This window comes from Talpa europaea, assembly GCF_964194135.1.
Source record: "Talpa europaea genome assembly, chromosome: 3".
NCBI classification, from domain to species: domain Eukaryota; kingdom Metazoa; phylum Chordata; class Mammalia; order Eulipotyphla; family Talpidae; genus Talpa; species Talpa europaea.
Window position 1 is genome coordinate 60,918,860 of NC_140069.1, and position 22,879 is coordinate 60,941,738.

General features: G+C 38.9%; 1 protein-coding gene across 3 annotated transcripts in view; it reads right to left on the minus strand.

Moving 5' to 3' along the window:
* Nucleotides 1–19,246, minus strand: part of LYN (LYN proto-oncogene, Src family tyrosine kinase) — a gene marked incomplete at both ends in the record, with an annotated part of 64,607 nt that extends 45,361 nt beyond the window's left edge. The window contains 7 exons of one of the 3 annotated variants that reach the window (XM_084230801.1): nucleotides 5,331–5,483; nucleotides 6,555–6,704; nucleotides 7,239–7,342; nucleotides 7,464–7,562; nucleotides 11,241–11,346; nucleotides 12,390–12,435; nucleotides 19,084–19,246. In XM_084230801.1, coding sequence (XP_084086927.1) covers nucleotides 5,331–5,483; nucleotides 6,555–6,704; nucleotides 7,239–7,342; nucleotides 7,464–7,562; nucleotides 11,241–11,346; nucleotides 12,390–12,435; nucleotides 19,084–19,215 — 790 coding nt within the window. The remainder of the gene's footprint in view (nucleotides 1–5,330; nucleotides 5,484–6,554; nucleotides 6,705–7,238; nucleotides 7,343–7,463; nucleotides 7,563–11,240; nucleotides 11,347–12,389; nucleotides 12,436–19,083) is intronic. The other 2 variants (XM_084230803.1, XM_084230802.1) reach the window with 2 other exon arrangements.
* Nucleotides 19,247–22,879: the final 3,633 nt, after the last annotated feature.

Genomic DNA, 22,879 nt, shown 5'->3' on the forward strand with positions numbered 1-22,879 from the left:
AACAGCTCTGTCAAACACAGCTCAAGAATGGATGCAGTTTCCTCTAAGTATTCTCTGAGGGCTATGCCATTTAAACAATAGGGCAGGTTTTCATATTGCATCACAGGCGTGCTTCTTATTCAACGCTAAGGAGCAAATTGTACTTTGCCAAGATATTCCTCAGGTCCTGTCAATTGGCATTATGGGTGGGAAATGACTTTTTTTTTTTAAAATTTTTAAACAGTAGAAAACTATTTCTTGTTGAGTACCACTTTGCCACTGTTAAAGAACTGATCTGATCATTTGAGAGAGATCCATTTTCAGATATGACTAACTTGCTAAAAAAGCACTAAGTACCACAAAATGGAGGGTGGTCTAAGAAAAAAGATGCATGCAGTTAGTTTTGGAAGATGACTAGGGATTCATTTCAAAGGACTCGGCTCAAATGAAAATTCATATCTAGCAAATTTCTATTCAAAATAAGTTTCCTTTCTTTGACAGTCTTTTTATAGACTTAGTAGTACAGGAAGCATCATCCTTAGCTTCACTGATCAGTCAGTTCTCATGGAATCCAGAGATCCACAGAGGAAAACATGTCACCAAACCAGATGTCAAGAGAATCACACCAGCAAGAGGAAACAGCTTGAGGGAGAAACTCCTCTTGCTCTTCTCCCCACTGGTTCCCTCCCCCGAAGAACAGGTCACTTCCTCATATTTGTTCTCTGTATTATAGACTCCAGAAATTCAGACCACAAAATATGATGGCTAATTTGTAAACCATGCTTCACAAAAATATTAACATACTCAGTCAACAGTGATATAATTTTTAAATGGTGGTTCATTTTTTGATCAATGAGAAGATCTAGCCTGCTTCACACTTAGGAAATAAAAAAATTCTGGCAGCTTTACCTTGCACAGGCTTTGCTGTTATACCTGCCACAGAACAGTCAACGTGAGATTCATGCTTACATTGAAAGAGGGGGCATACTTCTGTTCTGCTGGTAATTTAACACCACCCACTGCATTAGTTTTTTGGATTCATTCCCAGTATTCCTCTGCTAAAGGCATTCAACATAGTAACATTATTTCAATAGCTAAGAAGGAACTCTCTGGCTGGCAGCCAAATTTGCAGTCATATCTGCATAAGATCCAGGTCAAAATGTTCTATTTCTTTTCTTTTGTTTCCTTTCTATCCTTCCTCCTCTTCCTTCCCTCCTGCCCTCCCTCCATTCCTCTATCTGTCCTTCTCTCCACCTCCCCCCCTCTTTCTTTTTTTCCTTTTCTTTAATACAAGACCAGAAGGAGAAAGCACAATTAAAAAACAAACAACTGTCAATGTCAACATCCTGGCATTGATATTATACTATAGTTTTGCAAGATGTTACTTTTGGGGAAAAATGGATAAAGCTTACATGAGCTTTCTTTGTATTACCTCTGTTAAATATATAATAGCTTTATTGAAGTACAATTCTGTGCTGTACCATTCCCCACATTTCAGTATATGATTCATTGGTTTTTGTATATTCAGAGTTAGGTGATCACCACCATAATCAATTATTGGTACATTTTCATCACCCCCAAAAGAAAGCCTGTACCTATTAGCTATGACTTCCCCTCTTCTTCCATCCCCTCATCTGAAGCAACTCATTTACTTTGTCTCTATAGATATGTCTATTCTGAGCATAACAATGGAATTATATATGTGACCCTTTATATCTACTCTCCTTCATCTAACATAGTGCCATCAAGGTTCATTTCCATTATAGCATTATAGTGTCAATAAATTATTTCTTTTTATTGCTGGAAAATACTCTACTGTATAGCTATTCCACATTCTGTTGAACCATTCAGCAACTGAAGGACATTGATTACTTTCACTAAACAATCTATATTGTATCTATATTATTTCTTACAATTTCTTGTGAATCTTGAATTATCTCAAAATATAAAAATCAACTGTGTTGAGTGGAGAAATGTTGGGTAACTTCTCCATTCATAGCCTTTGCTCTAATGTTACCATAATTTCTTTGTAATACAATCAACTATTTAATAATAACAATAATTCTTTGATGCTTAGCTGCATTATCGCTCGTCTTTACAACATCCCTATGAGTTAGGTTCTATTATAATCCTCATTTCTCATGAGGCTTTACCGCTTAACTCTTCTAAAACATTGTTGACAAATCAAACAAACAATATGGTTGAAAAATTGTAAAGGACTTGAACAGACATTTCTCCAAAGAAGATATGCAAATAGCTAACAAACACATGAAAAGAAGTTCAACATCACTAATAATTAGGAAAATGCAAATCAAAATGACATTGACACAAGATGTCACACCTATTATGATGGTTAGCATGAAAAACAAAAGAAAGCCCTTCAAAAATAACAAACATTGGTGAGGATATGGAGAAACTGGAACACTTGTGCACTGGTGGGAAGGTAAAGTGGTGCAGCTGTTATGGAAAAAATATGGCAGTTCCTCAAAAAAAAAAACCATAGAGTTACCATATTATATAATAACCTCATCTCCACGTATATGCCCAAAAGAATTAAAGCAGGATTTCAAAGATATTTTCCCATCTATGTTCATAGTGGCATTATTCACAATTGCCAAAGATGGAAGAAAACCAAGTGTCTTCTGATGTATGAATGAGTACATCAATACAATGGAATATGATTTAGCTTTAAAAACAAAGGTAATTCTGACACATACTACAACATGGATGAACCCTGAGGACATTATGTTAAGTGAAAACATCCAGTGACACAAGGACAAATACTGTATGATACCACTTGTTTGAGGTACCCAGAATAGACACATTTAGAGTGACAGAAAGTAGAGAGAGCAGGAAGATGGACTCAAAGATGCAAGCACAATTACATGTGATTATCATCCTGTATTTTACTTCTTTGTCTTAGTGAAGCAGCAAGGCTGAAAAGGGAGGTACCAAGGAGAGAGGGTAGGGCCCCTGGTTACTGAAGTAAACTGCTAGGGTATGAGGCTGGAGTAGATAGCCCTCCAAGATAAGGAAGTGTTCAGAGGGACAGGGGTAAATGCAATGTTTATGTATAAAAAAGCTAAAACAAATATAACAAAATATTAACTGGTATCTAGGTAAAGAGTATGCAATATTTATTATACTATTCCTGTCTCTATTTTGTGGATTTGAAAAAAATACATATTAAGAAATAAATATGTATACTTTATGGGGAAAAAAAAAGAAGGTAGCATTTTTTTAAATGAGCAAACAGTAATTTGACAATTCCTCAAAAAGTTAAACATAGACTTATAATATGATCCAGCAATTCTATCCCTAAAAAAATATACTTACCTGAGGGAAATAAAAACACTTATCTACATGATAATTTATACATAAATGTTTAAGGCAGCATTATTGACAATAACCAAAAGGTTTAAACAACCCAAATATCCATGAGCGGATAAATGAATTAACAATTTAGAGTTTATAGGGCCTCCCTGGTGGGGCAGTCAGTTGAGCGCAGCGCTGCGAAGCTGTCCGCAGCCTCTGCTGTGCAGGTTCGATCCCCGCCAGCCACAGAGCAGCCAGCCACAGGGCAGACCTCTCCTGTCTTGCCTGCTGCTCCCCTCAGCAGTGTATTTCAGTCAGTCTGCCTGTTCTGTTCCCCATTCTGTTTCTGGTGAATCCTCTCACCCTCCCACACATTCCTGTACCCCGATTCCTGTATAAATAAATAAATCTTTAACAAAAAAATCTAGTTTATACATGCAGTTGAATATTACTTAGCCAATAAAAAGAATGAAATTCTCATACATGCTGTAATATAGATAAACCTTGAGGCTTTTATGCTAAATAATAAGAGACACAAAAGGGGAAACACTATACAATTCTACTTAGATGAGATACATAGGGGAGTCAAATTCATGGAGATAGAAAGCAGATTGGTGGTTGCTAAGGGTGAGACAGAAGGAGAGGAGAATAAGGAGTGACTTCTTAATGGGTATAATATTTCCTTTTGGATCTAGATAGAGGTAGAGGTTGCACACCGTTGTGAATATAGGAAATGTAATGAATTATTTACTTCTAAGTAACTGATTTGTAACATGAATTTTACCTCATAAAAAAAGATAGCAAAAGGAGGAGGATATTATTATGACTAGGGCAACAGAGTGTGGATGGAGGAGACCACATCTAGAACAAGCACCCAGTTCTACAACTCTGCTGACCGGATGGAAACAGAGTGCTTGCAATACCTGTGACTAGGTCAGAAATACACCACCGAAAAGAAAGATGCAATGGGGCTGCAATGATAATGGGCCTGAATTTTCTAAATATGTCCACAAAGACCTACAGTGTAATGAGAATTAATTACATGGTGGTTTAATATCTGCCATATTTAAAAAATACTGGACTATTGCACGGACAGCAGGAAAAAGGGGGAAGAGCTTGGGTCTCAGGGGCCAAGATTGTAGAGGACAAAACTCTCCTTCATAGACTCCCAGTGGGGAAGTAAAATGATGACGCTGGAGGAGTCTATAGTTTCTGCTAGACTAGGGTTAGGCAATTTTAAAAAAGCCCTCTGTGCCTCATTCTCTTTAGAAATCATCTTTGTTCTCACTCATGCAAATTGACATAGAAAAGAGATCCAGAAAGATGTGTATGACCTACATGTTATCCTTGCCAGAAGTAATTGCATTTTCATTAGTACTGTGAAGAGAATATGATGCTCTTTAAAAAAAAAACATGTTTAAAAATTGTCACCACTCAAGAAAAAAATTCATACTCACTACAAAAATTTTAGAAAAAACAAGCCCCCCCAAAAAAATACCCAGAGGAAGCCACTGCTATAATTTTGGGGTGCTTCCTGCCAGTCTGAGGAGGCAGGACTTAATTGATGAATTGTGATTCATCAGTTGAGGAAACTCAAAACATTTAGAAACTTTCTTGGTGAGAAATTGGAATCAAGGTAAGGCTTCCTATTAAATCTATTGGTGAGGATGCTCCTAAACCCAGTGCCCCTATCCCTGAGAAAGATGCAATTTCCTGCACTTCAAATGTGTGTCCGGAGAGTCCTGTGATGAGAGAACCATGAAAGAGTAGACAGAACAATGAGGATCAAGACCAACTGCCCTCTTCCTTGTGATGCAATTCTAAGAGAGAATTACCAAGTCACAAGGAAGAGGAAAAGTCTAATGAAATAGACTTTGCCGGCCAACTCTTGGTGCCAAGCGGACAGAGAAAAACAAAAGTGGTGTTTCTGATGCAGCTTCGGGTTTGGTGAGAAAAAGGATAAAAATTGGCCTGAGCCATTATTTCTCTTATTGTCATCTCCAAACTGGACTCTGGCCCCAGAGCCACTCACTCACCCATCCAGACTTCCCCAAATTGTCCAGCACCAAGTCTTTTCACCAACTTAATGGACTCCCGTGGGATCTCCCAGGCATCTTTATCCCAAGGCTTCTGTGGCTTGGGACTAATACATGCTTTCTCCAGTCTTCTGCACAAGCCATCTGACTGCTCTAAGTTAAAAGAATATCAAGGTTAAAACGTTATATTTTGTTTTTTGCCAATATCTATAAGAAAGTTGGGATTATTAATCTCCAGTTTATCATCATCTACAATCCTAAAGTGCTTATGGGGATATCTTTGGCATAGTCATGACTTTTGAAATTCTTACATGAAAGACAATTGAAAACATACTTGATATTATTCATTACTACTATCAATTCTATTTAAGCAAAAACTACAAAATGGATAAACAAAGACAGACTGTCACACTTAATAAAATATAATTTCAGATCTTGGAGGCCATAGGAGCTCCTCAAGACATGACAGAGGGGACTCGGTCCTATCACCAGCGGACTCCAAGACCCAGAACAGGACTGGGGCGCAGCAAGGACCCAATACAGAGGAAGCGAAAGGGGACCACAAAGAGGGAGGGAAGAGTCCACAAAAGTTGGGTACCCTGCTCTTCCTACATTTTGAAACCTAAAGCAAATCTACAATGTGCATTCCCTGAGGGCAGGTTGTGGGTCTAAGCAGTAAAAGCAGCTGTCAACTACAAACAGCTCCAGTCACACAGGGAATGGACGTAAAGACTGGTTGTGGGTACCATTCAACAGGCTTGGAGAGCAGCACTGGAAACAGAGGACAGATGAATGGTCGCTTCTAAGTGTTTCACTGTTGTTGTTATTTATATTTTGCATTATCAACTGTATACAAAACTGTCACGCACACAAACAGAAATACAAAACCATAGATCTGCAGCTCTGCATTTCTAGTCCAGATATTTAAAGATGCATTTTAAAAGTCCTCACAATGTGAAAATAGTATTCATTTCTCACTCGGTAATTTTGTAACTGTTAAATAGCATGAATTAATTGGAAGGGATGGTGATAATTATTCATAAAGTTTGAATCTGACTTTGAATGTATATTTAATTATGGATTATTTAGATTCAATTGTAGAATAGGATCCTCCAACTTTATCAAAAGAAGAAGTATGGGTAAAAATGTAAATCAAAAAATGCTTAATATCAAATATTTCTCATAACAAACATTTTGTTTTGTTCAATTTCAGTTTCAACTTACTTTGGTAATGTTTAATCATGTCACTGATACAAGGAAAAGTGATTCGTGGAGAGATGTAATAACCTCCATTGTCCAGACTTCTGATTTTGTAGTGCTTAATAACATCGCCATGCACAGGGTCATAGTCTCTGACAGACAGAGAGTAACTTCCTACAGGGGAAAAAGTACAAATAAAGATTATGTTTATATTTCACAAATAAGATCAACATTATACAACACTGTGGTACTCATTTTGCCATAGAAATATGCAAAATGTGCATTCTGTAAAGTGTGTGTCATTTTTAAATTCCTATAAAAAGTTTACCAGAAGAACAAACCTAACAATTTATTTGCTATGAAGTTTACCAACAAGACATTTTCCTTCTCCATGATAGTTACTTTTTATTATTTCATTCAACTGGAAAGTTATTTTCATTCTTTTCTCTTAACATTTCAAGATTTACTCTAAATAATAACACCAAAGTCTCAACAAACATACAGCAGGGTAAGAAATGGCCATAATAGTGTCTGCTTTCTAGTCACTTTTAGCACCAAACTAATCACTTGACTTTGTTATTTGTTACAGAACTGTAAAACTTTCACCACCAGAACATAATATATCTTTTTTTCCTTTCAGAAATCTAGAATAGTTTCTGAGACTAATTTCCTAACTAATGCTTCATGAGGCCACACGTCACTTCCTACCTTTTAAGGTTTCACTTTCTCTGATAAGAAAGGCTCCGGCGCTGTTCCCTGGTGCCAGAAGCTGCCTTTCTGCGTCTTTCCTGGTTATATCCTTGAAAAACCATCTGAGAAGACATGGTAACAGTTTGTGGGTATTATGGTCAAGGGAAGGAAAAGATCAAGAATAAACAAGAAATCTATGGCAGCAAGCAAAACGATCAAAGAAAACAACACATAAGGACTTACTCTTCCGTTTCCAAGGTGTTGACTTTGGCTACGTAATTGCTGGGGATGAAGCCTTCTCTCTTAGTTGAAAGGGATTTTGCTTTCCACCATTCCCCATGCCTGGAATAGAAACACATCAAAAGGGTTTTGTATTCAATGACTCAAGAAACTACAATAGCAATTGTCTTAAGGTGTTTATTTGGGAAGGGAGATCCCTGGAACCCTAGAATCCGGTGGGAAAATTCACTCCTCTTGATGAAATAAAAATATTTAGAGATTGAAGCAAGGGACCACAGCCTTGCAACTGAAGTGTTGGTCACTGTGCTCAGCACTGCATAAACTAGAATTGGTAAAAATGACTCCTATCTTGAAGAAGCAAACATTTGTCATTTCCCCCAGGATACGTAAGAAAAGCTTTCTGATCTTTCCAGGAGTGGAGTCGAGGGAATAATTGACTACGGTTCATGTTATAAACTCCTTTGTTATAACATCTAGTTTTCCATAGACAGATGTTATAAAAAATACTTTTTTAACTCATAAAATAATTCCAAGTAGGTAGGTTTCATTCATCAAGGAAACAGGGAGAAGGCTGAGGCCAGTGAAGGTGGCAGGAATGAATGGGTTCCTGTGAGACCCAATGATGTCTCCCTTCAAATTCCCTCACAGACACAGGATCCTTGTCTATGAGACATGAAGGACAGCTACAACTGAAACTAACCTGTTACTGCCTGTATGCCTGAGTTACATTTATTTATGTGCACATACATACACACTTAATCCTTAAATCAATCCCACAATACAGACATGTCATTCCCATTTTAAAAAGGAAACTGAGGTTGAGCTGAAGTGACTTGTCAAGGTGACATAGTTATTATGTGGCAGGACCAGGATTAGGTGCAAGTAAATGGTCAATTAGTCATCAACAACTGCTCTCAGCTGCTGGTAACTTATAATCAAGAAGGGGTCTTTAATAAGGGGCCTCCTTCCTCTAATTCTGGTTGACAGGCCAGTGTATGCATGATTAGTATAAAAAAGCAAGCTAGAATTAAGACAGCTGGAGTTCTTTACTCTCATTATTGTCCAGAGCCCTGTGGTTTAAGCAGCTCACAAGTCTGCATGACATGGAAGACTAAAGGAAATGATGACAACCAAGTGCCTTCACGGAAATGCAACTGCAACTGCTGCTCAGTAAGGGCTTTTCCAAGATGACCACTATTTCAGCATGGTGCCCTCAAAAATCAAACCAGATTGGGCCCAGAAAATAGACAAATTTGAGTACTATAACTAAAGAAAGATGGCATTTTTTAAAGATTTATTTTTTTATACAAGAACTGGGGTACAGGCCAGATATGCAGGAGGGTGAGATGATTCACCAGAGACAGAGTGGGGAACAGGAGAGGCAGAAGACCAAAATATGCTGCTGAGGGGAGCAGCTGGCAAGGCAGGAGAGGTCAGCTGTGCCATGTGGGTATCTCCCTGGCCAGTTGGGATCGAACCTGTGCTGCAGAGTCTGTGGAAAGCTTCACAGCGCAGTGCTCAGCTGCCACCAAAGAGCCCAAGAAAGAAGAAGTCAAACTATCACTATTTGCAGATGATATGATAACATACATAGAGAACCCCAAAAACTCCACAGAAAAACTAACTCAACTTATCAATCAATTCAGTAAAGTGGCAGGATACAAAATCAACACGCAAAAGTCAGTAGCCTTCCTATACACAAACAATAAATCTGAAGAAGAAGAAATAAAAAAAACCATCCCTTTTATTATCGAAACAAAAAAAATCAAATATTTGGGAATAAATCTAACAAAAGAGGTAAAGGACCTATACAAAGAAAAATATAAAACACTGTTAAAAGAAATAGAAGAAGACACAAAGAAATGGAAAGACATCCCCTGCTCATGGATTGGAAGAATAAACATTATTAAAATGGCCATCCTACCAAAAGCAATATACCGATTCAATGCTATTCCAATCAAAATTTCAATGTCATTCTTCAAAGAAATAGAACAATTATTGATGAAATTCATATGGAATCACCAAAAACCCCGAATAGCCAAAGCTCTACTGAAAAAAAAAGAAGGGAATGGAGGTATCACACTCCCAGACTTCAAACTATACTACAAAGCCATAATCATCAAAACTGCATGGTATTGGAACAAGAACAGACACACAGACCAATGGAATCGAATAGAAAATCCAGAAATAAACCCACAGATTTATGGTCAACTAATCTTTGACAAAGGAGCAAAGACTATGCATTGGAGCAAAGAAAGTTTGTTCAATAAATGGTGCTTGGAAAACTGGGTTGCTACATGCAAAAGAATGAAGCTTGACCACTACCTCACACCATACACAAAAATCAACTCAAAATGGATTAAAGAACTAGACATAAGACCTGAAACCATAAAATACATAGAAGGAAATATAGGTGAAACACTACGTGATTTGCATATCAAAGACATCTTTACAGACACATCACCCAAAGCAGTGATAGTGAAGGCAAAGATAAACAGCTGGGACTACATCAAATTAAAGAGCTTCTGCACAGCAAAAGAGACAATAACAAAAACAAAGAGAAACCCCACCAACTGGGAGAACATTTTTGCACCCAACACTAATGATAAAGGACTGATCACAAAAATCTGCAAAGAGCTGATGAAACTCAACAACAACAAAGAAAATAACCCAGTCAAAAAATGGGCAGAAGAGCTAAAAAGAAACTTCTCTGAAGAGGAAATGCAAATGGCCAACAGGCATATGAAAAAATGTTCAACATCACTTGTAATCAGGGAAATGCAAATCAAAACTACCATGAGATACCATCTCACACCAGTGAGAATGGCACATATTAAAAAAACTAGCAACAACAAGTGTTGGCGAGGGTGTGGAGAAAAAGGAACTCTCCTGCACTGTTGGTGGGAGTGCAAACTGGTCCAACCACTATGGAGAGCTGTGTGGAGATTTCTGGACCTACTAAAGATAGAGCTTCCATATGATCCAGCAATTCCACTCCTAGGTATTTACCCAAAGGACACAGAAACATCAATTCCAAAGAACACCTGCACCCCTATGTTTATAGCAGCACTATTTACAATAGCTAAGCTTTGGAAACAGCCCAAATGCCCAAAAATAGATGACTGGATCAAGAAGATGTGGTACATATACACCATGGAATATTACTCAGCATTCAAAAAAGATAAACACATGCAATTTGCAGCAACATGGATGGCGCTGGAAGGGATCATGCTCAGCGAAATAAGCCAAAAAGAAAAAGAAAAATACCGGATGGTCTCACTCATAGCAGGAATCTAGAAAACTTAAATAAGGGACCAGGAAAATGAATAACTATAAGAAAGTGAAAATCAAAATCAACAAAAAACTATGAACCAGAGACACTTTTTGGGGGGTGGGGGCCGGGAGGGGAGGGATTGGGGTCAGAATGGGGCATGTGCAGTTGTATGGGGGAATATAAAAATAAAATTTATTATTTAATAAAAAAAAAAAGTAATATGCAAACTGCACTCAGGCACAGATGGATGAAAGAACCAGGATTTGCCTTCAGAGGGAAACCTCTTGGAGAGTGCTCACAGCCAAACCTAAAAGAAAAATTCCTTTGACTATCTTCTGTCCACTCCTAAGCATTTCTGGCAAAAAGAAGCCAGGGAGGCCTCCAGCCCACCACAAGAAGGGGAGTTGGCTATTGCTGTGTTGCTAAAAGTGATACCAGAGGGAGAGTTTGCACAACTCAGACGTCCAGGGAAAAGCATCAGGCACAGAGTGTGTGGGTACACTTACTCTTCCAGGACTTTCATCTTCTCTCCTTTCTTGAAAGACAAGTCATCTGGGTGGATGCCATCGTAAGGGTACAAAGCAATGACAATGTCTCCTTGCTCCTCTGGATCTAAAAATGAAGACCATAAGCAAAAAACTTTAAGAATCTGTCAAGTTCAACAAATCCTCATCAGATATAAAGGATGAAATGGCTTTCTAAAGAGAGGGACAACTGGAACGACATGATTCCTCTGCTGAGGAGACTCAGGACTGCATGGGCTATCGCAAGTACCATAGCACACACTGCAGGACTTGTTACCTCAGCTCGCATAGACCTACAACTATAATTAAGTCCATTTCTGTATTCAAGAAATGCTACATCTGAGTTCACAGCAGCACTATTCTCAAAAGTGAAAAGGTAGATAGACTCTAAATATCTAGTGACCAACGGATGGATAAATAAAATATGGTGTGTATGTACAATGGAATATTATTCAGACTTGAAAATGAATGAAATTTTAACACATGGATGAACCTGAGGGTTCACATAAGTGAATTGAACTGAACAGCTATCGTATGATATTCAAAGATTCCTGGAGGAATCTAACTCACAGACACAGAAAGCAGGGTGGAGGCTGCCAGCGGCTGGGAGGAGGAGGATGGGAGTGAAAGTTTAATGGGTACAGGGTTTCAGTCTGGGATGATGAAAAAGTTCCTGAAACAGATGGGGTGATGGTATACTTAATGCCACTGAACTGCACTCTTAAAAAATGGTGAAAATGATAAATTTTATGTTACATATATTTTTCTAAATTTAAAAGAAGACATCCAGGTAAACTACTCCATAGAAATTCTAGTTGTAGGGCCTCCCTGGTGGCACAAAGGGTTAAGCACAGCACTATGAAGCTATCTGCAGCCTCTGCAGCACAAGTTTGATCCCCGGCCGGCCAGAGTGCAGCAGACCTCTCCAGTCTTGCCCTCTGCTCCTCTCAGCAGTGTATTTCAGTCTATTTGTCTGTTCTACTCTCCATTCTGTCCCTGGTGAATCCTCTTACCCTCTGTACCTTTGTCCTGCACCCCAGTTCTTGTATGCATAAATAAATAAATCTTTAAAAAAAAAAAGAAATTCTAATTGTAAAGAAAAGAAATGACCATGTTGCTATGAAAACATACCTTTAGTTTGAAACCTTTGTCCTGGTAAAAGTTGAGAATCTGGAACCTAGAAGAGAGTATTTGTTAAAAGAAAATTTTTGTTTAGTTTTTCTTACATTCTTGTTGCATATTATATCGTTTTTCTTATCAGTAAGTTGGAAATAAGTGGAGTACAGAGAAAAGAATCTGTGGGGCTATGTCACAATTCAGCGAAAGGGCTCCTTGTTGGCCTGTGGTGGTGGGAAATGAGCAGGCTCTGAAAAGAGGCTGCTAGATGCTTCCTTGGTCATAATCCTACCTCATATTTGGTATCAGAATCCTAATAATACTTGAGATGTCAGTTTGCCCAACTAAATGATTATGCTTCCAAAGTCTCCAGGCCCCTAGGAAGCTGTGAGGAAGGACCTTATCTATAACAAGCAAGCAGATGTGTGGAGGCTTTGAGTTGATTCACCTTTTCTCTTGCCCTCTGCTTGCTGTCCAGGAACCAGGAAAGGCTGCAGTTGCAGCTGGCATGGAAAGAGACACTAACAGCAAGAGATGGGGCCCAGGTGACCGTGGAATTACCACCCAGCCCAAGACTATGGGTTTCCATGTTTCTCAGACATGTTTTAAAAGCTGTAGTGAGGGCTGTTATACTGAAGGTCCTGGGTTTTCTGTGGCTTAACCTGACCCTGTCATGGGAACAGAATTCACTCCCTGTTTAAGTTGGAAGGTGAATTATCAGGAGATCTTGGAAGCACAAAAGGCCACCAAAAATCAATTTATATTTTTTCTCAGTGACCTTGGGGAGGATTGGTTTGGCCACTTTTAAGGACAGTACCAGATTCATGTAACTTTTCTAGCTCTCTTTGATAAAGATGACTTATGTAATAGGACCAAAGCAGTTTGTACTGGAATTTAAATTTTTGATGAAAGTCAGTCCAAAATATCTCTAGTTCAGTAAGTATGAGAAAGTTACTATATTTTCTGGTATCCAAAAATCATAGGTCAAAATTATCCTTCACTATTCATGCAAGAAGCTTTATATTGATTTTTAAAAACCATTTATATTTGCATCATCAGGCCATAGGACCAATTTCAAATGATTTAGAGGAAAAAATTAGAAGATGACAGAGTCATTCTAAAAACAGCAAGCTGATTGTCAAATGTCAGAGTTCTTAACTTATACATGTTTTAATAGTCTTTTTATAAGATCAAAACACATGTTCAACTCATCTACTTCACTCTTTTTCTTTAAAATGTTCTTTCCTAAGAGTGTTTTTGCATCAATCCAGCCTCACTATCTTCTCACATCCTCCTGTAATCAATCCAGAGTGGGTACGTTTGGTATGCATCTGGCCAGAATGGAAAGTGTCAGCTAGGGCCATGCCATAACCAAACCAACTGGCTCATCAAACGAGGGCACTGTGACCAAGGCCTGCTTAAGACACTTCAGGTCTACACAAAGGAATTGAAAACTTGTAGACATGTTCCTACTTCTGCTTTCTAAACTAAATTTTAATCTCCTTTATTCTTAATAAAGGCATATATATTTGTATTGTATTTGTACTGTTTTCTTTTGCTTTTCTGAATAAAGGAGATGTTCATTTATAATTTTTAAAAGCCCACAAAAAAAAAACTTGGGTTTTAAAATATGTAAAATTTATAGCACATGATTAATAGGAAAAACTCATATTCTTTTTATGAGGTCTTCGAAGTCTATAATAAGAAATATACTTGTAATTTTTAGATCAGGGACCTGTTGAGACTGGAGGAGCCCACCTAGGCTGCATGGAGCTGGAAAAGGGCTACCCCCACAGCCAGAGGTGAGCTGAAAAGACCCAGAAGCCGGGACTCTTCTGGCCACCAGTTGGAACCCAGAGGAGCATCCAGCAATTTGGAGCCCAGCGGGTGATCCTGTCACCACAGGGCAGTCTGTGGGACCACAAGACCCACCTTGGAATTAAACAAATACAGAAGGAGATTTTCTGTGACAGCGATCACTAACATATTCATAGTACAACTACCCTACTGGAACTCTGGCATAAAAGTTTTTGACTTGATTGGACCACCAGTTTCTGACATCCCAGAAAGAGCACACCAAAAAGATGCTGGCCAGTACAAGCGACACAGTGTCCCAACACATAGGAAAAATGAGAAAACAAGCAGCAGGGAAAAGAAAAACTACAAGCAACTAAGCAAGTCCTCAGAGAAAAGACACACCACAAAAAGAAAATCACCCACCAGATTGCAACAGTGACTTGGAAGAACTTATGGGGCCTTCCAAAAACACAATTTAAAATTGCCATGATTAAAAAACTGAAAGAAGTCAAAAATGATATGGGAAAAATAATCAACGATCAGAAGAATGAAATTGAGTTCCTAAAGAGGAAAGTGAAAGACATGCAGGAGATCAAAGGATTAATGGAGGAGGTAAAGAACTCTGGGAAAAGCAGTGAAAGCAGAATAAAAGAAATGGAAGAATGAATAAGTACTCTCGAATACACAGAAATAAAAAGAACCAAAACAGAAAAGGAAAGAGAAGTACTAATTAAAAAGAATGAAGAAAGACTTCGGGAACTACCTGACTCCATGAGGAAAGGAAATACAAGAGTTATAGGACTCCCAGAAGGAGAGGAGAGAGACATAGGAACAGAGAAAATATTCAAGGAAATAATTGAAGAGAACTTCCCAAATGTGAAAAAGGAGCTGAAAATAGACATGCAAGAAGCAAGAAGAACACCAAACTTCCATGATGAAAGGAAAAATACAGCAAGACACATAATAGGAAAGCTCCCAAGAATCCAAGACAAGGAAAAAATAATGAAGCTGACAAGAGAGAAGAAAGATAACATACAAAGGAAAAACAATCAGGCTGACATCAGACTTCTCCGAAAAAAACACTACAGGCAAGGAGAGAGTGGAGGGACATGGTCAACAGACTCCAAGACAACAAATGCCAACCAAAAATCTTCTATCCTGCAAAGCTTTTCTTTCTCTATGAAGAAAGAATAAGGACCTTCCCACACAAAGAGAAACTCCAGAATTTCATTACAACTAAACCCCCACTCCAAAAAATACTACGGGTCTCCCTGGTGGCAAAGCAGTTAAGCGCCGGCCACCAGCGAGGGTGCCACATGGTGCGCAGACCTCTCCTGCCACCCGCTGCTCCCCTCAGCAGTGTATTTCATCAGTCTGCTTGCTCTGCTCCTCGCTCTGGCTCTGATGAATTCTCTCACCCTTCCGAGCTTCTGACTGTACCCAGTGCTTGTATAAATAAATAAATCTATAAAAAACAAAAACAAAAACAAAAACAAAAAATACTACAAGGAGTCCTAAAGCCAGAACCAAAGAGGGATGAATAACAACAAAACAAGACCAAAAAAAAAAATTATTGAAAAATAAATAAAACCAGAGAAAAGACAAACAAAATGGCAAATACAGACGCTAACATATCAATATTAACTCTAAATGTAAATGGACTAAATTCTTCAATCAAAAGACACAGAGTCACAGGCTGGATTTAAAACAAAACCCAACCTTTTGCTGTCTCCAGGAAACACATTTAACTGCAAAAGTTAAAAATACACTGAAAGTAAAAGGATGGAAAACCATCCTACAAGCAAATGGGCCAAAAAGAAGGCAGGAACAGCTATACTTACATCAGATAAAACAGATTTCAAACTCAAAAAGGTAAAAAGAGACCCCAAGTGTCACTACATTATGATCAAGGGGACAATACTTCAAGAAGAAATAACACTCATTAACATGTACTCACCAAATGAAGGAGTACCAAAATATATAAGACAACTATTATCATCTCTGAAAACAGACATCAGAGAAAAAAAATATGTAGTAGGAGACTTTAACACACCACTATCAACAATGGATAGATCAATGAGACAAAAAAATAATAAGGACACTAAAGCTCTAAATAAGCTCATGGGCTTAACAGACATCTATAGAACACTAAACCCCCAAAAATCTGAGAACATAGTTTTCTCAAGCGCACATGGATCATTCTCCAGGATCGATCACATACTGAGACACAAAACAAACATCAACAGATACACCAAGACTGAAATCATACCAACCATCTTCTCTGACCATGAAGGCATCAAACTAGAAATAAATCTTAAAAAGAAGGCAAGGAACCCTCCTACCTCACGGAGATTGAAACCCACACTACTGGAAGACCACTGGACTAATGAGGAATCAAAGAAGAAATTAAAAAATACATTGAGTTGAATAACAAGGAGGACACCAATTTTCTAAATGTATGGGACACAGCAAAATCAGTAATAAGAGGAAAATATATAGCAATATAGGCTCACATCAAGAAACAAGAAAGAGGGTCTCCCTGGTGGCACAGGCAGTTGAGCGCAGCACTGTGAAGCTGTCTGCAGCCTCTGCAGTACCGGTTCAATCCCCGCAGGCCTTGGAGCAACCCACATGGTGAGCAGACATCTCTTGTCTTGGCAGCTGCTCCCCTCAGCAGTGTATTTCATCGGTCTACCTGTTGTGTTCCCAGCTCTGTCTCTGGTGAATCCTCTCGCCCTCCCATGCATCTGGCCTGTATCCTGGCTCTAGTATAAATAAAAAATAAATCTTTAAAAAAAAACAAGAAACAAGAAAGAACTCAAAGTAACAACCTAATCTCACATCTCAAAGAACTAGAAAAAGTACAACAGAAAGCCCTAAAACCAGTAGAAGAAAATAAATAATAAATATCAAAGCAGAAATAAATGAAATTGAAACTAAAAAAAAAAATCCAAAAGATCAATGAAACCAAAAGTTGGTTCTTCAAAAAACTAAATAAAATAGACAACCCCTTAGCCAGGCTCACAAAGGAAAAACAGGAGAAAGCACAAATAAATAGGATCACAAATGAAAGAGGAAAAATCACCACAGACACAGCAGAAATCAAAAGAATAATCAGAAACTACTATGAACAGTTATATGCAAACAAGCCCAACAATCTAGAAGAGATGGACAAATTCCTACAACTCTACAATCACCCAGAGCTAGATAAAGAAGAAATAGAACACCTAAACAGACCACTTACAAGCAGTGAAATTGAAACGGTAATCAAAAACCTCCCCAAAAACAAAAGCCCAGGACCTGATGGATTTACAAATGAATTCTACCAAACATTCAGAAACAAATTAGTACCTATCTTTCACAAACTCTTTCAAAAAATTGAGAAGGAAGGGATAATACCAAACACGTTCTATGAAGCCAACATATAAAATAAAATAATTAAAAAAAAGAAATCTACTTGTAACTGTCATTCCTTGTGTTATTTTATTTTCTATTACTCACATTTATATTACACATTATTCTTTATCTATAAATGTTTATGTAGGATTTTAAAATACTATATTTATGTGTATTATTACTAAATTACTAAAGCCATAAATAATCCTACATATTTTGAGTTATTTAATAACTCATTGAATAACTAATTTAATATTATTTATCCTGAATCATTAGGTATAATAACTTAATAGCATAATATATTCACTCTTCAAGGACAGAATTCGACTTTTAGTGGTGGACAAAAAGTCCACATTGACTTTAATGATGCACATCTTAAATTTATATAATATTATAGTGCAATGCTACTTCAATTAAAAAATGAGAAAAAGATTAAAAATGATCAAAAGATGATTTGCAAACTTATATTTCCCAAGAGGAACTGATGTCACTTTCAATTCTATCAATTGAAAATAAAGTTGTTAAAAGTATAACTTTAAAAAAAGGCCAGCTGTGACTAATCAGTCTCAATAATGACATGCAACTGTCATTACTGCAGGAAAACAGGGAATGGTGTGGAGAGTGTAGGCAGAAGGGCTTGATGACAACACCATACTTCAAATGCCATGACATTAAAAATAAGGTAGACTAGAGAAACCATGAAACCAAATAAGGGCTCTAGGGATATCCTGGAATAAGCTGCTTCCAGCTTAAATGCTGAGGATTCCTTAATACCAGACTATGGGGAGATATACAAATATACAGGAAGGGAATAGATAAGAAGAATGTAAGATCCGAAATAAAGTACATTTAAGGTTGTGATTATCTAAAGTTCTGTTTTTCTCTTCCCTGAAATATAATAGTAGTTCTTTGCCAAGCATTTCTCAAAAGCACCAAATTCTTCATCATCCATATAAAATGTATAGACATTAGTCCAAGGGTATAGGTCAGAATTAGCTGCATTCTTTTCCTTTTAATTCTCTATAAGAAGTCATGACAGCATTATCTGTGCTATTTTATATTAATTAATGAGTGACAAGATTGACTATAGTATGATATAACATATTGGCACTTATTTCGGTTTCTTTCTTGAATCCAGCATTTCCTTCTGCTTAGAGGCCACTGTTCTAATCTCACTACCTATCCTAAATCATACAAATTCAAATCATATGTGTGTGTGCTTTTCTCCTTCTATCTTTATGTAGAGTAGGTCTTTGCACCAGTGACATGAAAAATGATGTTTTTCTATACATAAAAGGGTGACCAAAGGCCTATTTATTATACAACAGTGGCCTGATTATCCCTAAAATACTTAAAAGCTATTGAAAGGGTTCAGTTATAAAGCATATCAAAAAAATTTTGAGGCTCACAAAATTGACATGATTTTTTTGCATGCACGTGTTAGATTTGGTGTTTAAATTATGCAGCCATGCTTTGATCCTGCTGTGGGAATTCTCCCCTGAGACTATCTACTTACTGGCCTTTGCTGTTTATTGGACGTTGGATCTCTCACATAAATAGTTCGGTCAGTATTACGTACTGGTTGAGGCTTCAAATCTATTCCATCCTCATTCAGATTGTCTTTGCTTTTTGATTTTATACATCCCATAGTTCCTGTTGAAATATAAAAGCAATGACATTATTTTACCATTATGAAACTGACTTCAAGACACCAAAATCTCTCCTTGAAAGGAGAGTAAAAAAGAATATACTTCTATTCCTTATCATAAATAGTTTAACAATCTTAAATGTGGATACTGTTCACAAATTGGTTTGCTCGATGATTCATTTGTTCACATTCATTCAGCAACTACTAGTTCCCTTCAGGGAACTATTGCTATCTCTTCCCTCCAGGAAACTAGCTCAAAGAGATACCTTCAAAGAACTAGTCTTATAATGCTAAGCCTTTTAGCCAAGCAAGGGATGGTGAGGAGTTGGGCTGGAGGGGAAACACACCTTGGATACACGCTGAGGAGTTCATGTTTTTAACCTTGAAGACAAATAACATTATGTGCAAAGTGAAATGAGGGGGACTGAGGCATTGAAGGCAGGCAGGATTAGAAGCTACAATGCTCAGACCTGGCGCCAATCAGATGTGACTTGGGGCCTGAGGAAATGGTGGTCGTTCCCCAAGACTGAAATTGTTATAGGACAGGGAGAGGGGCAGCCCAAAACCCCGCAACCCTGCCTATTCTAAATGGGTTTTGCCATCCACCGCATCAACACAAAACATAAGACTTTAATGGGAAGGAACTTTAATAAAACTAGGAAACAATACAGGTAAGGCAAAGAGTCTAGTTTCTAAATGAAGCACCCAAAGTTACCCATCCCCTCGTGGGTAAAACTCCATCCAAATGGGATCGGCCCAGAACAAGGCCCCAAAGCCTGCCACAAGTCTAAAGCATCTTCCAGTGGGGACCCACAGAAAAGGGTCACAAACAACCGGACAAGCCCGGAAGGAAAAGAGCAAAATCAACATCAAGATAAAAGCTGCCATGGTCACCTCCCCACGGGTCTCACCCACATCTGTGTCACCCAGTCCACGACCAAAAGACAAGCACAGTTTCTTCACGTGTCTCTAGGCTCCATGAGCCTCCTCCAGGTCTCCTTCTGGCTCCATCCTGCTTCTCCCTCAGTCTCTTCTGCAGCTTCTCCTCTTCCTGCTCAGCTCCACCCTCCCTTGGGTGGGGCAGGGAACCTCCCCCTTTCCTGGGGACCACCCTGTTACAATCCCCCCTTTTAATTTTTATTCCACCATATCTATGAAGACAAGCACAGTTTCTTCACGTGTCTCTAGGCTCCATGAGCCTCCTCCAGGTCTCCTTCTGGCTCCATCCTGCTTCTCCCTCAGTCTCTTCTGCAGCTTCTCCTCTTCCTGCTCAGCTCCACCCTCCCTTGGGTGGGGCAGGGAACCTCCCCCTTTCCTGGGGACCACCTTGTTACAAAATGAGAGGAGAAAGGTTGAGGGAAGAGATCCAGTGACATCATTTGAGTGTAGGAATATCGAAATGATCAAAAGCAATGGGCTTCCCAAGAAGCTAAGTGAGTGTGGAACCCAGAGAGAAGACAAAGCTAGAGGCCAGTGACTGCATCAGCAGTCATGACTGTGGATGTGAGGCCTTCTCTTCAGAGGAACCATGGCAAGAAGTGGGTCAGGGCTTGACCAGGGCAGAATGACACAACCATGCTTCTGTTAAAAGTAGAGAAAACAGGCCCAAAATGGAGTACTTCATGCCTGACTCCCACCCAGACTTACTACCTATTACAGTTTCAGCCTCTCCTTAAAGTGTCCTCTAAACTAATCAGTGTGGAGTTTCCCCCTCAGCATTAGTAAGATAATCCTCATGAGAGGCTCCCCCTGTCTTCCCCCAAGGGAAGGTGGCTTTGCTGGAAATATCTGCTTTTGCTAACAACTTTGTCCCACCCTCCATTTTTTGTAACTCCTTACAGTATCTAGATGAGATGCTGTCCTATTCATGAGTTGTTTAAAGTCAATTAGATCTCTGAGTTTGTGAATTTTTCCTTCTGAATGCTAAACTCTTTTAGTCCCTTATTCAATTAATACTAAGATGTGTAGAGCACACACAAAACACAAAACATGGGGACTAAAAAGATGATTTTCATAAGTGGAATCATGTGAATCTTGCCTTAATGGAATAGCCCTATAGTCGAAAATATAAGTTAAAAACAAAATAAAATCCACTATAAGCTTGACTGGAAGGTCCTATGGGGCTGGCATTGAAGCTGTGTGTGCTGCTACCATGATTATAGCTGCTGCTTCTGCTTTTCACCCTGATAACACTTGAACCATCACAGGTTCTTGTCCCATGATGCCACAAAAGGGAATTTGTAGACAAACCTTCATATAAATTAAAAAAAAGGGAAAAGGAAAAACTCCCAGGCAGCAATGCCAAGGAGGGGCAAGGATGCTGCATGGGCCCATGTCTAGGGGATATTTAAACCTTTTCCCTCTGTTCTAAAATCTTGTCATCCTCTTTGGACTGGCTCTCTCAGTGGCTGTGCTTCCCTGGACCCCTGTGTGCAGCTTTACAGCTCTGATCGCTGCTACTGTCCACGGGCACTTAAAATTTACTATCCTTATTAACCTTAAAATTTATTGTTCTCAGTAGATCTCCTGGATTTCCCTGCTCTTATCTCTGAAGCCTCTTTAACTCTCCCGAGATCCCTGCCTGCACTGTTCCTGAAGCTGCCTACTTAACCCTAATTGCCCTAGTGTGAGAGGGTGGTCCTCAGGGAAAGGGGAGTTTCCAGGTTCCCTGCCCCACCCAAAGGAGGGTGGAGCTGAGCAGGCAGGAGAAGAAACTTGAGAGGAGACTGAATTAGGAAGGAAGCAGGATGGAGAACAGGGAGGAAACCTGGAGAAGGCACTTGGAGCAGAGAGTGTATGAAGAAATGCAGGCTTGCCTTTTGGTCCTGAACTGGGTGACACTGATGTGAGTGAAAGACCTGTGGGGAAGTTAACAATGGCAGCTTTTATCTTGGTTTTGATTTTGCTCTTTTTCTCCCAGACTTGTCTGGCTGTTTCTGACCCTTTTCTCTGGGTCCCTGCTGGAAGGTGCTTTAGACTTGTGGCAGGCTTTTGGGCCTTGCTCTGGGCCAATCCTGTTTGGGTGGACTTTTACCCATGAGGGGATGTATAATTTTGGGTGCTTGATTTGAAAGCTATGTTCTTTATCTTTTCTGTATTACACGCTAATTGTATTAAAATTCCTTTCCATTAAAGGTCTATATGTTTTGTCTTGATGTAGCTGATGGCAGAACCTATTTAGAGCAAGCAGGTTTGGAGGTTCTGGGGTGCTCTCTCACTGCCCTGTAACATTAGGGCTCAGCATTCTCAAACCTGAACAAACACCAGATCTGTTCTGTCAACAGAACAGATTCCCTGGACACAACCTAGGAGATTGTCCTGGGTCAGCAGAAGCTGGATATGTCTAGGATAAGTCCAGGTTATCTTTAATTCTGAAGCACTGCCATTTGGGGACCTCTGCCGAGAACTTGGGACTTACAGTATGAGGGGAAGGGGTGTAGAAAAGGGGAAGGGGTGTAGGAAATCTCAAGAGCAGACTTGTCTCCTAACTGCCACCCCCACTACACTGTTGCCACAGCTTATCTCTACACGGTGTCCTGAATTTCCAGTAGTTCTGCAAGTTTTGACTTGTTTATCATTTCGTTAGTTGAGGTATGATGCTTCTATAGGACAGTCACACTTCTTTCTGAAACTAGTGAGCTGTAGTTCCCAAAATAAAGGGGAA